Source organism: Leopardus geoffroyi, chromosome E2 (genome assembly GCF_018350155.1).
Source record: "Leopardus geoffroyi isolate Oge1 chromosome E2, O.geoffroyi_Oge1_pat1.0, whole genome shotgun sequence".
Lineage (NCBI taxonomy): Eukaryota > Metazoa > Chordata > Mammalia > Carnivora > Felidae > Leopardus > Leopardus geoffroyi.
In genome coordinates this window covers 47,219,143-47,235,972 of record NC_059335.1, presented here as the reverse complement: position 1 = coordinate 47,235,972, position 16,830 = coordinate 47,219,143, and the positions used below count along the sequence as shown (strand labels likewise).

The following is a 16,830-nucleotide window of genomic DNA, read 5'->3' as shown; positions in this document are numbered from 1 at the left end:
AGAGATTATAGCTATTGCTCTTTCCTTGCCTATGTGGCTACTTGATCACAGAAGGAAATTAATTGGCCTGGCATGATTTGCCTTTTGAGAAGTCACTTTGGTTTCTACCCAATACTTTGTGCTTTTCAAGTTGATGCTAATTGATTGATGTTAAGTTCTATATTTTCCCTGATATTGAAGTTAAGCTGACAGGTCTATAATTACCAGGATTGTCCTTTTTCCCTTTTTAAAAAGATGAGCACTTCATTTACCCTTTTTCAGTCTACAGGGACTTTCTTTATCCTCTTGAGTTCTCAAAAATAATCGCTAGCAGCTATGTAATAACACCTGCCAATTCCTTAAGTACTCTTCAAAGTATGTCATCAGGTCCTGCTGATTTGCCTAAAGCCGGCTTTTCAAAATACTTTTTAACCATTTTATTCCCTATTCTAGTTTGCACTCTCTTCTGTCTCAGGTTGGCATTGCTCTGATAACTGGATCCCTGCTGCCTTTTCCCCTTCATTTAAGAACTGAAACTCTCATCTTTCCCCAGTCATTGTCATGAACCTCTTTATTTTAGAGGTGTTAAGCGAGGTATTTTCTCTGTAACTCTAGTTTAGTCTTTTATCACTAGATTAGTTTATCTGTTACTTTTCATATCTTCTACAAGTTACATTTCTTGTACTTTCTTGTTTTGGTAGAGTGTAAAACTGTGTGTTTAAGTGACATGCATTTCTTTTGGATACATCTTCATGGTTCAGACATTTTTCTTATCAGTGATCTCTGCCTATCAGAGATTCCCTTTAAAGAAAAAAACCTCTTTATTTTGGAATAGTTTTAGATGTACAGAAAAATTGCAAAAGTAGTATATAGAATTCCCATATGCTCTTTACTTGTCTTCTCCTAACACTAACATTTTACATAACTATAGTACATTTGTCCAGCTAGAAAATTAACATTGGTAGATTACTATTAAACTACATACTTTATTTGGATTTTATCTGTTTTCCCACTAATTTTTTTTTTTCTGTTCGAGGATCCAATCCCAGATTCCACAAGGCATTTAGCAGTTCCACATAAAAAATTGTTTTTCATTCCCAATGACTCAATGTCAGTCATATTTCTGTGCCATAATTTCTATCACGGATGTATTAACCTGTATTCAACTGTTTACTTTTATTTTCAGAAATCAAATTTCTTGCCCAGTTTTATGCTAAAAATAGTGTCCTACATCCACTTCAAAGATGAGTTTGATAATCTAAGCTCTACTGAAAATCAGGGTGTTCTCCCCAGGCCACCACCGGGGCCAAAGGGGCCTGGGAAATTGCACAGAAAGACCTTTCTTTTTCTAATTTGATCATTCTTTTATTATGATATCTCTGTTGTTCTTTTCTCCTTTCACGTTAATTGAAAGGTTCCTGGGCAGGTTCAGGACTACAGTGAGGCAAGTGCAGATTTTAAGAAGGCATTCAGTCTCCAGGTTGGCACTTGAGGGTGAGTGCCCTATAACATTTGTACCCTCGGTACCTCATTTGCTTTAGCTATCTCTGTTCCTGGGTTTTGGAGCATGACATATTCTTGATTTACTAGGTTACCCACCCCCTGCCTGCGATCCCTGTAGTTACATGTTAATATCCAATGTAGTATTTTAATTTTGTCTCCTAATTCTAGTTCTTAATTATGACCTCTGGTTTATTTCTCCAGATCTCTGTTAGATAGTAGTCAAAAATTTCAGAAAGTCTTGGGTTTTCCCCTCTGTTCCCATATTACATTTCCTTGTAGAAGGCAGATCTTGCAGGGATTTTCTGAGTGGATGAGTATAAGTCTACATCTAATTGTGTATTTGTATGCGCAGTCTCCAATTTAAATTCTGCACTAAGTGCTAGGAAAAAAAGAGAGCCTGTTTTAAAGCTTATTTCAAGCTGTTAGACCTTCTTCTGGGCAATTAGAATAATAAAATGCGATTTAATACCTTTCTCCTTCCAAGTTGCTAGGTACATTTATAAGCCACATGGCTATCCCTGACTGGGGGAATAAATAAACTTGTGACAGCAATGGTGAGAATATCAAAAAATGTTAATATTTAGAAAGAAGTAAATTATGATAATATTCTTCCTGAGATCCATTTAGGAAAACCAATGGATTTTTCTATGTTTGTGACCTCCTGGAGAAAGGACAGTAACGCTCAGTAGGATAAGGTGGAATTGCTTTGTTGGTAACATTTTTAGGACTTTGTAGAGGAAAAATCTGTGGTTTCGACAGAGAGGTAGTAAGTCCTGAAAGAAGTCTAATAGACCCAATTAAGAGAGACCAGACCACAAATACTGAAGAAGACAGTGGAGTCTTACACAGTCTTACACAGCTAAGGCTAACTAGGGGGTCTAGCAGCAGATCTATGCAACCAGTAGCTGCTTCATGTTTGCCAAGGACTCAAGTCCCTAAAAAGATATGAAGACTGCAAATAAGGCATCTTATAAACCCAAAGTTTTCAGAGAGCTGTGGGAAAATATCTTCCAGCTGGCTTCCCAGCTTCTGGGGATAAATTTAGAGATGGGTTTACAGAGCCTAGAACTAGAGTTTCCAAAAAGAGAAAACCTCAGGCTTAATTGTTGCCTCAGCTGGTGAACTGCCTAGCCTAAGTATTAGTTCAAAAAAGATAAGCACGCCAGGGGAAGATGATCATGCCATTGTTCATACATGTGCAGGACAAGTGTTACTGAGTGTCTTGGCTTGCACACCTCCAGAAGCAAGCTCTGTGGCACGGGACTGAGTGTTAAATAGTAGTTTATGTGGGAAGTGATCTTGGGGAATTCAGGTAGGTGGGTGAAGAAATGAGACAAGGAAGGGGGTGTTATCAAGCTAGTTACCATTGTGGGTAGCTGGTGCAGGATCCCATTGAGGAACTCCAGGACAGAGCAAAGAGCATGCCTGGAGTATTCTATGACTGAGGGCCAAGAGACATGGATTATTTATCCATTTCCCCATCAGTCGTTGGTTGAGGGCTGCTTTTGGGGGCATTAGCCATTCCACATTTGAGCTTCTCTGGTGATTGGGTTCCTGCATCTAGAAGAAAAGCTTGTAGGCAGAGAGCTGCAGATGTGGCAATAAAGATCACCTGCTGTGCTGATGATCATTGACACCTCTAAGCGAGTGGGACAGTTGTTATTTTCATGGTTGACTTAGAAGTTTGTCTAACATCCATTAGGAGATGCTACTCTCCTTATATAATTAGTATTTGGTCTTTTCAGGTCTTTTCTGGCCTCAGATGCTGTAAATCCAGGTGTAAAAGGCCAGATAAGGAAAAGACAGGGCCTCAAATGTAGATGACCTTGGAGATAGCTAAATGAAAAAGTTCTGATGGCAGGGATGGGGTGTTCGTGTGTGTGTGTGTGTGTGTGTGTGTGAGAGAGAGAGAGAGAGAGAGAGAGAGAGAGAGAGAGAGAGAGAGACAGCAAGAGAGTGAGAGAGTGCATGTATTTAATTCTGCTCAATAAATGCTCTTGAATGACTAGTGGAAGAATTTTCCATTATTGTTCCTGCCTAAGGAAGCAGAGGTGGAAGTTGAGGGAGCAGAGGTGGGTAGTAGCTGCTGAATCCCTTACGCGGTTGCTACTCATCATTGCCTCCTCCACACAGAGTTGGTTCTCCTGCAAGGTCTTCCCCTGTCTCTTGCAGACATCATGCAGATTTTTGATGTCAACTTGCAGGCTCAAGAGCTTGCTGTTCAGGCCGCTCACTTCTCGGTCTCTCTCCCCTACCTAGGCAGTCAGAAAAAACACGAGCATTAATTATAAACTATCAAGAAAATGCTTACTTTCGTTCACTTAACTGGTTGACAGAGACTTTAAATTTGCTGGAAATTTGTCCATCAACTTTTAGCTGTTATTACTCATCCAGTGTAACATTTACACAGTATCCATTTGCGAGGTGTCTGAGTGCTCTGCATTATTCAGACAATTACTTATTTACATTAATTAATCTTCACCCACTGCTGTGGGTACATCACAGACACTTCCTCTGTTTTTCAAGAGGAAGTCAGTGCCTAGAATAATTCCAGGCACCTCGCAGACTGTCTATAAATATTAATGGTTCTGCCACTGATGAAATGAACATAGTGAGATGTCAAATGAACTTGTCAGGACTATAGTGAATCAGTGATGGAGTTGATGTGGATTCTGAAGTGTTTTAACTTTCTCTTCTACCCACTAATCCAACAGACGTCCTTCACCTGTAAACTGAGTGCTTTTCTGTGGAGACGTACACCAATGAGAATAAAAGTAAAATCCCTGGGCTGGTTGCATAAAATAATCTGTCTTTGATTACGAGTGAAAAAGATTAGCTAATTACAGCTAGGTCAGAATGGAAATTAATGATAGAGATCAAAATAAAGTGTGCGGAGCCTAGTAACTTGGGTGGAGTTGGGGGTGTAGAGCTGTGGTAAGAAAGTGTGTGCTCCATCACACTAGGATGCCACCGTCCACTCTCACTGTTGTGGGTGGCAACAGTATAGAAAGAAATTAGGAAGAAGCCCTTTGTGAACCTATCCAGTGCTTTAGTCCTGTCACTGTGCAGACTTTTCATAACACTCAAGAGGATAGGCACTACCACTTCTGAGTTTTAGATGTTGGAACTGAGTCCGGTACTTTTATGGTACATGATTATCCAAAGCAGGCTCTTAGGCAAGGATTCCCAGCATCTATTAAAGAAACACTCCCAAGAGAAATCAACCAGGAAGTGAAGGAAGCAAGACAGGAAAAGAAGAAGAAACCAAGGAAGGGCACTATTTCAGACAAAGTTCTCAAGGCAGTAGCTTTTGCCTGATCCCACAGGGAACTCTGGAGTGTAAGTTACACCTCGGGAGTTTGTCCTGATTAGTTGCAAAAGCTGGGCTGTTAGACTCATTATCAGCCAGTCAATGGCTAAGGGCTGCCCCATGGGATATAATCTCCCAAGGACTTCCAGCTCTCTGCTCTTATGAGCAAAGTGACCCCAATAGCCCAAGGGCAATTCTTCTAAGAGCGTTTCAGGTACAAAAGCATACAGAAGCCATGGGTGCACAAAAATGGTAAAGTGATCCAAACGACAGTGCCCAGGGTCTCATAGCTGGTTGGCAGCAGAATGAGGAGAGGTCTGCTCTCCTGACCCTGTAGCCAGTGATCTGCCACCATAGCCCACTGATTGCTCTGGCTTCTTAAATACATGAGCTACATAACACTCATCCCCAGGGGAGCTGGAGACCTGATATGGACATCATAAATCAAGCCTTACTGGACAGGTCAGTTTAAGAGACCTCTGCACAAGGCCGAGGGGGGCCAGAGGATAACCACGAGAATCGGACACCGCAATGTCAGAGTATTCGGAATTCAGAAGGTTTCCCAGAAGTGCTGCTGTCTCAGCTGATTTATTTCTTCATTTCCATTTAGTACCTGGATTTTTTTTTTTTTTTTTACCACTTTACAGTTTAATTAGGTTAACGGCATGGCTCTGTCATTAAAAGGATTTCATTATCTCAAAACTCTCTCTCTTCCTCTCTTGCTCCTGTCCCTCGTTCCTCACTTTCAGAAAAATAACAGTGGATGTCAACTGCCCCAAGCATGTAATTACCATTACAACAATTTACCAGGGACTCTCTTAAGAGAATGTGTGCAGAGCAGTTAAAAAAAAAAAATGGTGTACGGATACTGTTTTCTAACTAGAAAAAATCCTTGACTCGACCTGGAGCAGAAGTTTGATTCCAGTTCTTTAAATTCCTTTTCTCATTGCTGCCACACTGGGAATAGGGAATAGAGGCTCTCTGGGTATTGAGACCCTAGGGATCTTCTCCCCCTGTTGCCACAGGACTCTTTCTTTGGCATCTATGAGCAGATTAGGCGACAATACAATGTCTGCTTTATAGAGTGTCACGTGCCCCATACTCTTGCTTTAATGCTGAATATACGCATTTTAAGGTGAGGACCATGTCACTGGATTGTTCCATATGGAGCCTGGCACCCTGTGGACTCATTAACAAAGTAGCAGTGATATACAACTTGAGCTTCTCCACCTTAAAAGCTAAATGCCTTCTCTTTGTCAGGCCAATAAAAAACCCCTCTCCCTCTACTTTTAGATGTCTTCTGAGCAGAAGACCTGCTTGCCACCATTCTAATGCACCAACAGGACTTCAGAATTGGATCTTTAATGTAGATGATCTCATCTAATTTGGACATTAGCTTTGACTCAGAGTGTCTGAGGCAATTTCTTCATTCAGAAAACAAGAGGTTTGGAATAAATAATTCTTAGAGGATTCTGCAAACCAACTGAATAACAAATGTGTTTTGTTGGATGTCAAATGAAATTTGCTTTTGAAATCAAAACTAGGGGCGTCTTTGTGGCTCATTCAGTTGAGTGTCTGACTCTTAGTTTCAGCTCAAGTCATGATCCTAGGGTCATGGGATTGAGCCTCAAGTCAGGCTCTGTACTGAGCGTGGAGCCTGCTTAATTCTCTCTCTTTCCCTCTCTCCCTCCCTCTGCCCTTCTCCCCCACTCACTCTCTCTAAAATTAAAAAAAACCCAAAAAACCAAACAAAGAAACCCCTAACCATTCACTCTGAAAGTCAAAATCATACAGGGGTTTTTATTCATCAGAACAGGCGTGGAAATGCTAGGAGAGCAACAAGCTGACTCCCATGAACAACAAAAGATTTTTACTGTAGGCAGTTGTAGGAAGAGGATGGGCTCACCTCAGAACTCCAGAAATGCAAGTGTTTCTGAGGTTCCAGGAAACTTAATTTCTTGCTAATATCTTGCACAGAGGTCAGTGTACACTATTTCTAATCCTATCTACTTTATGAAGGCTAAATTCCAGGCAGATGCCTTTTGAGTATCAATATGTGGCAGGAATTGATTTAATCTGACATTTCATCAATCAAAGCTCTGTAACCAGTACTGGGGCATGAGAGGAACTGAGAATCATAATGCTGACCTGCAGGCACCATCTGATCCTGCCCTAGATCTGAAGTCATTAATGATGGCTGAAATCACAAGCCTCTGCTGCTGGGTGAGTTTTCACTCACAAGCCATGCATTTATATACCCTGGTTTTACTTATACGAGGTTGGAACCTGGTCACCATTTGAAGGCATATGACATCAGCAGCAGCTACCAACCACAGGCAAAATGGTGAGGGCTGATACTGCAGTTGCAATGCTGATAGTTATTGGAAAACAGATTATTTACTGAAGCAAATCTTCTGTATTGATTAAATGGGTCTTTTTCAAAGAGCATGTCTTCTCGAACATACATTTCAAAAGCTCGGAAGAAATTTTGCTCTAGACTTCAAAGTACTGACAAATGGTTTCATGCTTCTTTTTGGGGGAAGCTGATGTGAAACTGAAGCCTGTGATTCAGAAGTAGTCTCAGAAGTCAAGAGCATTACAAAGATTTGAGATGGCAGCATTCTATGAAGGATTTGGCACTCAAACAAGAAACCTCGGGTGGTGGATTCCGGAGTAATTTTGGAGTCAACCAACGATACCATAAAGGTCATCATCTTTGGGAAATTATGTTTTTTATCTGAGGATAAAGACAAATATTTAACAAACAATGGAAACCACGACTACCATTCAATATGTATAAATTTCTAGTGAGAATTATGTTTTAAAATTATCATTGCTTCAGGAATGAAGCATTTTACTATGTAATAGTAGAGTTTACAGTCATATACAGTAATTTCAAGCACTGTTATCAATCTTACTAACTTTATTCCTGAGTTTACATTTCCCTCAATAGAAACATTGCAGATTTTGATTACTTATAATGGGAATTAATGGGCACTTATACAAAGTTTTGCCTGTGAGCAAAAATTTTGGAACCAATTTTATTCATCTAGTGAAGAATGAGTATAATTTTATTGTGTTCTAAGTTCTTTAAAAATTGGCACACTACATAAATATATGGTTTAGGATACACATGGCACATGACAGAGGTCAGCCACCTATGGAATATGGGCTGATTTTTATGGCACTTGGGCCATTGCTACATACTTTTCTCCATCATGCCCTTGGACAAATTATTTCACTAGAGAGAGTGAAATCTTCACTTGTGGAGAGTAAGCTCCACAAGAACAAGGATATTTCTCTATTTTGTTCCCTGCTTTACGCTCACCCCCTAGAACTATGCCTGGCACATCTAAGGCAGGCCAAGGATATAAGTTGAATGAAGAAATGCCCTTCTAGAAAATCCATGCCAGATCCTTGTTCCCTGAAGAATATGCAGCAAATTCTGTACAGCTTCCTGCAGTAATGCAGCAGGAAAGTGTTCATTAGAAGAAGGTCTGTTAAAAGCATAAGTCATGTGGGACAATCCTATGCTAACCTAAACATCCGCCTTAAAAGCTTTCTGGAACAAGTGAGGGAATAGGTAAACACAGTTTGGCCAAAATATTAGACTAATTAGAACACTCCATTTCCATACCATTCCAGATAAAGAACAATGTTGGCAACAATAGTTAAGATCTATTAAACACTTCTTATGTCCTGAGCACTAGTGTTTTACACACAGTATCTTACTCAATCCTCACAGCAAGCCTTTGAAAAGGGTGCTAATTATTCATATTTTCTAAGTAAGGGGAAGGAAGCTCAGAGAGGGTAAGTAACATGCCCAATATTATAGTGCTATTAGATGTGGACCACGACCCACTTTGTTCAAGTCTGGGCTCTTAAATGCTATGGTCTGCTGCCTACATCTCTGTGATATTTTGGGATGCTTATTACTGGAGTTTGAAGTTAATTGTAACAAAGGTTCGACTCCATGTGTGTAGAAGAGTTAGGAGCCTTACCTCATCTTTCATTTCCTTGGCACCTCTCAATTCTTCTTTAAGCTTTAGCATTTTCTGAGCTTTGTTATAAACCTGCAAAAGTCCAAGAATTTAAGATGGCAAAAATCGAAATAAGCCTGGCCCTTTAAAGGTTTTCCCATCTGGATGTGTGCTCTCAGCAGGGAGCCTGGAAAAATTTCCCGAACTGTTAGCAATACCTACTTGTCTGCCCATCTGTGTTTTCAAAAGCGTGTTAAAACCTTTACCAGAAAGACAGGACCAAGGATTTACAGGTTTCCCCCAAAACCAACACTTGGTGGGCCAAAGAGTTTCTGAATTCATAGTTTCTTGGAAAGCAAAATATTGAGATCTTACTTTCTAGATTTCTCACTATTCAATGGCTCAAATATAGTTAACATTATGCACTAATTATGAACCAGACAGAATGTGCACAACCCAACTTCATTCTCAGGATAACCCCACTATCCTTGTTTTACAGAGGAGGAAACTGAAGTCCAGAGAGGCTAAGTGACTTACCCAAGGTCACACAGGCTGTCTTACTATTCCACGAGGAGCTGTCATTAACTTATAACTATTAATTTGGAGATATCTGATGATGTGGTTTTTTCAAAGCATCAAGTTACTGTATGTTGGTGCTTATAAAGTTATGTAGAAACTCATAGAGTGCTGAGAATTATCTATATAAAAAGCCTCAAAGAAAACCAAAGATTTTTGCACATGTGTGTGCATAACTACAGGATAATGTGTTTGAGGTCATAACGAACTGACTTATTAAAATAATCCAATTTATCATGTTTTTCATTCTAAGACTAAAGGAGATTTCCGCCAGGCACTTACCTGCAGAATAGTTCCAAGAATGAGAAGCTATCAAAATACTCATTCTTTGTAATGAACCACATCCCCCACCCCTAATATAAGCCAAGAGGAAGAAAGAATGCTGGTGAGACATGGAATTTGGAATGTTTTATGGGGTTGTATTCTGATATGCTGCATTGTTTACCCTCTTTAGTCTTTGTGCACAGAGGTGCATCATGGGAGTGGGGGTGTAGCTCAGGCTTCCCCAGTAGGGAGAGGCCAGGTGATGCTGCAGTGACAGACAGCCCCCAAATTCCAGTGACTTAAAACCATGAAAGTTTACTTCTCACTGTGCTACATGCCCTTTATGAGTCAGCTGGGGCTGTTCCTCATTGTCCTCAGCTGGTAGAACCTCTGTCATCTAGTATGTTGCCTGTTGCCATGGCAGCAGAGGGGTAACATACAGGGTCTTAGAGTGGAAGTGACACACTTCACTTCGGCTCACATTTCATTGGCCAAAACAAGTCACGTGGTCATGCCTAACTTCTTCCTTTATCCCCTAAAGGAAGTATTGGTGACCATCACAAATGATGTCCACACTAGGTGTCTCAGCCAGATGGACTGCTGTAACAAAGTATCACAAACAGGGTAGCTTATAAACAACAGAAATTTCTCACAGTTCTGGAGGCTGAGAGATCCTTGACCAAGTCCCCAGCAAGTTAGGTGTTTGGTGATGACCTTCTTCAGAGACAGCTGTGTGTGTGTGTGTGTGTGTGTGTTTCCTGTAACTTTACATGGCTAAAAGGGCAAGGGACCTATGTGGAGTCTCTTTTAGAAGAAAACTAATCCATCTCATGACCTAATCACATCCCAAAGTCCCCACTTCCTGATACCATCATTTTGGGAATTAGAATTTCAACACATGAGTTCGGGGGGGGGGGACATAAACATTTAAACTAGAAGATTAAAAGTAATGTGGCATAAAAACACTAAACAAGGCTCTGGGCCACCAAGCTTCTAAACCTAGTTTAGCACCCATGTCAAGGAATGGCCTTTGGAATGAAAGGCACTCATCTATCTGAGGCTTTGTTTCTGGCTCTATAAACTGAGGTTGGGGGGTTGAATTAAATGACCATTGTCTCTAAGGTTTACTGATTCAATGTTCTACCATGATGCACATGTTTCTTTAGTATAACCAGCCTAAGCATCACACAAAAGTTGGAATGGAACAAATATATCCTGGAGAATAGTATTCCTCCAAAGGCAGGGGTGTCTGGGTGGTTCAGTTGGTTAAGTGTCCAACTCTTCATTTCAGCTCAGGTCATGATGTCACGGTTCACAAGATCAAGCCCTGCATCGGGCTCTGCGCTGCCAGCACGGAGCATGCTTGGGATTCTCTCTCTCCCTCTCTCTGCCCCTCCCCTGCTCTCTCTCTCTCTCTCTCTCTCAAAATAAATACATAAATATTAAAAAAAATATTCCTCTACAGGCAGACCTGCAGGATGGTCTGGAGATGACTCTTAAATCAAATAAAATCTTATCCCAAGGACAGAAACGACTGTCTAGATTGTGATGGTTTTGTCAACTATGGAGTTACACAACTAGCTGCAAGGGCCAAGAATGTTTGGAAGGAGAAGTGTAAGGCATAGGGCCTCATATTTACATGAAAAGATATTGGACTTCACTAAGTAAAGTAAGTTAGAAGAAAAGAAAGAGAGAACTAAGTTGTGTGTTTCCATGAAGGAGATATGGGAATCCTGTGAGTCATTAACAACAGCAGTGGGCAATTTGGAATTGCTTATGGTGAAAAAAATGGAAGGGTTATATGATAAATTTTCAGTGCATTTGACAGTAATGTTTGCCAGATGGGTAAGGAAGAGTGCTTTGAAGGAGCCTCAAATGCTTTATAAAATGATCATGTGGAACCTTCACAGTGCTCTCTGAGGAGTGTGGCTGGACCAATATTTTGTAGAGGACAGAACTCATAATGGAGGGAGGGCTCCCTACCTGATCTGTGGGTACAGATCTCTGGGCCAAGGACTTGAATGTCTTCTCTCTTTTCAAAGCCTCATTCTATGTCTTCTGTATCTCTTTTGAAATCACCACTTCTTCATGCCTCATCTCTTCCACTGGTACATCCAATTCTGCTGCATCTGCCCAGGGAATTGCTTTCTTGTATTCAAAAGTCCTGCCCTCTTCCCCCCTGCCCCAGCAGGCCTTCTCTTCATGACGGCTATGACCAGAAAAACAAACAAACAAATAAACAATTTTAGTGAAACAAGAAACTCAGAGTATCCCGTGATGTTTTGTGCTTCCTGGTTGGCCTCAGCTCACACTCAGAGCACCTTCCAGATTCTCAAGAAACACCTAGCACTGTACCTCACATGAGTCACTAGTTTAGCACGTATGAACTCAGATGTGTAAAGAAAAAGTAACTTTTTTTATTACTCAACATGGTTACTGAGCCTCATTCCAACAAATGGCAGAAACAGCATCTTAGTTATTTCTGAGAAAGTGCCATCATTTTCAGGTTAAAAATAAATCAGGGGCGCCTGGGTGGCGCAGTCGGTTAAGCGTCCGACTTCAGCCAGGTCACGATCTCGCGGTCCGGGAGTTCGAGCCCCGCGTCGGGCTCTGGGCTGATGGCTCAGAGCCTGGAGCCTGTTTCCGATTCTGTGTCTCCCTCTCTCTCTGCCCCTCCCCCGTTCATGCTCTGTCTCTCTCTGTCCCAAAAATAAATAAACATTGAAAAAAAAATTAAAAAAAAAAAAATAAAAAAAAAATAAATCAGTTCACATCTCCCTCCACCTCTTTACCTCCTCTTCAGAGTACACCTAAATTCTGGGGTCCTAGGTTGGAGTCTGGCATCAGAGGTGGCTCTGGTCCATGGTCATGGACATCTCTCCCAGATTGAGTGTGCTAACACTGTCCTGGTCAACAGGCTGGATTTATTGAATCTTCCTCATACTGTGGGCTTTGGGGCTGCTGGCCCTGTTTCATTTTCCAAGGATGTTCCTAATGCATAGAGAAAGACAGACAGACAGACAGACAGACACACACACACACACACACACACACACGAGATTGGTCTCAGGATTTCTCTTATTAGACCTGTCCTAATATCATTCTACATTTTGTCTGGAAACGTGTTAAGATGAAGGGGATAGGATCCTAAGGTTTTGCTCACTTTCCTGCCTCCCATTCCTGGTATTGATCAAAAGTCTCTTTGGCCCCTGCTTTGCTAAACCTATCTGGGGTTCTATTGTTTCCCCAGCTCTTTCCCACCTCATCAATCTCACCAGAGTCTAATTCTCTTGCTTATGCTCAAATTCCCCTCTCCTTCCTCTTTCCTAATTCAGAGAGGCTTTGTTTTGTTTTTGGGAGAGGAAGGAAAAAGAGTACAAGTGAATGAGTTCAATGAAATACAGGTTGAGCAAGCAGGATGGGAAACATATGTTAGTATTTCATACACCATCTACCCTCATGAGGTTACACAAATGCCATAACCACAGATTGCTGACGCTGGCTTTCTCCCCAAGGAACTAGTACTCCCTGGGTATGTGGATGGACTACAAGCCTTAGAAAACCAAACTTCCAGTTATAAGGTAAATAAGAATGGGGGGTGTAATATACAACATGATGACTATAGTTAACATTGCTGTATGGTCTATTTGAAAGTTGAGAGTAAATCCTAAGAGTTTTCATTACAAGGAAAAAATCTTTTTTTTTTTTTTAGATGATCTTAACTAATCATGGTAATCACTTCACAACATATGTAAATCAAGTCATTATGCTTTACACATTAAGCTTATAGAGTGCTGTGTGTCAGGAAGAAAATGAGTTTTAAAAATAAAGTTAAAGTTATCCCTGGGGGTTAATCAAAACGAGTATATTTACCTGCACTCAGCCATAAGTCTTTCCTTTATTCTTGCTGGGTTTTTTATTTTTCTCCAATGTTCCACCTCCTACTAATGTAAAAGGTGTGATGAATCCTAGGGCTCTTAATTATTGAAATAATGAGATGATGTTCAATATTTCATCTATTTTTTAAAAATGTTTTAAAAAATGTTTATTTATTTTTGAGAGAGAGAGAGAGACAGAGAGACAGAGAGAGAGAGAGAGAGACCGAGCATGAGCAGGGGAGGGAGAGAGTGAGAGGAGACACAGAATCTGAAGCAGGCTCCAGGCTCTGAGCTGTCAGCACAGAGCCTGAAGCAGGGCTCAAACTCACAAACTGTGAGATCATGACCTGAGCCAAAGTCTGATGCTTAACCAACTGAGCCACCCAGGCACCCCAATCTTTCCTCTATTTTCAAAAAATATGTGAGCACCATGAATTGGTAGGAATGTTCCTTGTACAATCAATTATTTCCACCCAGAATGTATGGATGGAGCCATAGTCTGCAGAGGCTTGGCATGAACAGAGTTTGCCTATTTGGATACAAAGAGAAAAATCCCTGACCATGTAAGGGCATATCTGATAGGGGAAGATGGCAGGAGAAGATGATGCTGGAGATGGTTTTGCCAGGGTTTCAGGTTCTGCACCATAACTTAGTGAGTAGGGACCTGACACCAATGTCACAAATTGAGTTATAGTCCAACCCCAGGACCAAGGCTTTCCTGGAGAGGAAACATGGTTAGTTGGGTCTTCCCAGAAGGAGACTTTGAAATGGCAGAAGAAATGAGGGTCCAGGAGGAACAAGAGAAGGTGTTCCAGGATTTATCAGCCTCACTGTCACAGGTGAAATTCTCTTCCCATGGGTCTCTTCTTTGGTACTTAAAAAAAAATGTGTATTTATTGTGTGTGAGAGAGAGAGAGCACACGGAAGCAGTGGAGGGGCAGAGAGAGAGAAAGAAAGAGGGAGAAAAAGGGAGACAGATCATCCCAAGCAGGCTCTGTACTGTCAGCACAGAGCCCCACAAGGGGCTCAAGCCCATGAACTGTGATATCATGACCCAAGCCAAAATCAAGAGTCAGATGCTTAACCAACTAAACCATCCAGGAAACATTTTTTCTTTTAATTTTAAAGAGACAGAGTGCAAGAAGGGGAGGGGGCAGAGGGCAAGAGAGAATCTTAAGCTTATGTTCAGTGTGGAGACTCACATGGGGCTTGATCCCACGACCCTTTGATCATGACCTGAGTCAAAATCAAGAGTCAGATGTTCAACCGACTGAGCCATCCAGGTGCCCCTTCTTTGGTACTTTTCACAGAGGCTATCAATTGCCTATTCCAATATTCATACTTCTTCTTTTCCTCAGTAACAGAACCCTAATTTTGTTGGGTGTCTATGTGCTCATCTAAAAGTCTATGAAATGAACAAAGGGAAAAAAAGAGACAAACCAAAAAACAGACTCTTAACTATACAGCACAAACAGATGGTTACCAGGGAAGGCGGGCGGGAGGATGGGTGAAACAGATGAAAGGGCATTAAGAGTGCACTTATCTTGGGGTGTCTGGGTGGCTCAGTTGGTTGAGTGTCTGACTTTGGCCCAGGTCAAGATCTCAAAGTGCGTGGGTTTGAGGCCCGCATCAGGCTTGCTGCTTTCAGTGGGTCAGCTCAGCCTGTCAGCTTTGGATCCTCCTTCCCCCTCTCTCTCTGCCCCTTCCCCATTTGTGCTGTCTCTGTCTCAAAACATAAATAAAACATTAAAAAAAAAGGAGTGCACTTAACTTGATGGCTGCGTAATATACGGAATTATTGAATCAGTATATTGTACATCTGAAACTAATATGACACTGTATGTTAACTACACTTAAAATAAAAATAAATAAAAGACTACCTACCCCAGACTCTCTTGGAGCTAGGTCTGGCTGCATGTCTAAGTTTTAGTCACTGAGATGTAAGAGGAAATACTGTGGGAAGCTTCCAGAAACTCTTCTTCTTTTTCTTTTTTTAAAAGTTTTTATTTTTTATTTTTGAGGGAGAGACAGAGAGAGATCAGGGGTGGCGCAGAGAGAGGGACACACAGAGACTCCCGAGCATGTGGGGCCCGAACCCACAAACCGTGAGATCATGACCTGAGCTGAAACCAAGAGCCAGACGCTGAACCGACTGAGCCACCCAGGCACCCCCAGAAACTCTTCTTAATTAGTAGTACTGCCCAGCTCTTTGCCCCCTCCTCCTTCCTGATTTAACCCAGCAGCCATTTGGAACATGAGGAAATGGTCACAGAGACAGAACAGAAAGTGCCTAAGCCCCTGAATGGTGTGAAACCACCATACTAGGCCTGGACAGAGAGTACAGTTTCTTTCTTAAGTCACTTTGGACTTTTTCGTTTCATTCAGCAGAATCCAATGCAATTAAGTGGACAAAGTATCCTTATTTATGATCCTCTCAGAGATACCTTTCTACAACTCACTCCCCATTTTTAGCACCTCCACAAGTTGCTTCTACTGTATAGTTTGGAACCCCCATTTCATTATGGACCAACTTTTATCCACAGATGCTTCTTCCTTTCCTTGATAGTGGTTTTCTTGACTCGGTTTTCTCTTGATATATCAGCTCTTTGTTTTCACTGGTTTTTTTTTTTTTTTTAAGTTTATTTATTTTTAGAGGGGTGGGGGAGGGGCAGAGAGGGAGAGAGCCCAACACAGGGCTCCATCTCATGACCGTGAAATCATGACCTGAGATGAAACCAAGAGTTGGCCATTTAACCGACTGAGCCATGCAGGTAACCCTGCCTTCATTCATTCTTTTTTTCCTCTTGATGTATGGAGTAGGGGGATCCAGAGTGGGGAAGAGAGTGACATACTCTATCCTCCTACTGACACCGGTAGTATTTCCACACCATTTAGTAAAATTTCCTCTTTTGAAGTACACACTCTTCTAATCTTGGTTGCCATTATGATTGACTGACATGGCAAAAACTCTCCCACCTGATTGCTTAGTATCTTTATTTATAAATGAGAAATCTTCTTTCTGCTTGTCCAAAAATCACACACCTTCAAGCCCCAACTCAACTGCCATTTCTGTCATCTTCCCTCCAGCCACATGTAATATTAACATTTGTATGCCAACTGCTATATGTCACGTGTAGGCACTGTTATAAACATAAAACAACAGAGTTAATCCTACAGCAGCCTTGCCAGGTAGGTAACCCCTCATACTCTTAAAGAACTTTATCTGTACTTCTTTTAATACAACAGAACCTGCCTTTATTATGGTTATTTGTGATTTGCCTTGTCTCTCCACAAGAGTGGCTGTGGTCTACTCTGGTGAAAGATGAGGAACGTAGGACCT

General features: G+C 41.3%; 1 protein-coding gene across 7 annotated transcripts in view; it reads right to left on the bottom strand.

The window, feature by feature from the left end:
- PMFBP1 (polyamine modulated factor 1 binding protein 1) overlaps window positions 1–13,642 on the bottom strand; it is a 52,712-nt gene extending 39,070 nt beyond the window's left edge. For 6 of the 7 annotated variants that reach the window (XM_045443359.1, XM_045443356.1, XM_045443360.1 and 3 more), the window contains exons 1-3: window positions 9,631–9,759; window positions 8,794–8,865; window positions 3,582–3,737 (exon numbers count right to left, since the gene is read on the bottom strand). In XM_045443359.1, coding sequence (XP_045299315.1) covers window positions 3,582–3,737; window positions 8,794–8,844 — 207 coding nt within the window. In that variant the 5' untranslated portion in view covers window positions 8,845–8,865; window positions 9,631–9,759. Of the gene's footprint in view, window positions 1–3,581; window positions 3,738–8,793; window positions 8,866–9,630; window positions 9,760–11,595; window positions 11,742–12,404; window positions 12,604–13,485 lie in introns of those variants that run through there. The other variant, XM_045443357.1, reaches the window with a different exon arrangement.
- Between the last annotated feature and the right edge of the window lie 3,188 nt (window positions 13,643–16,830).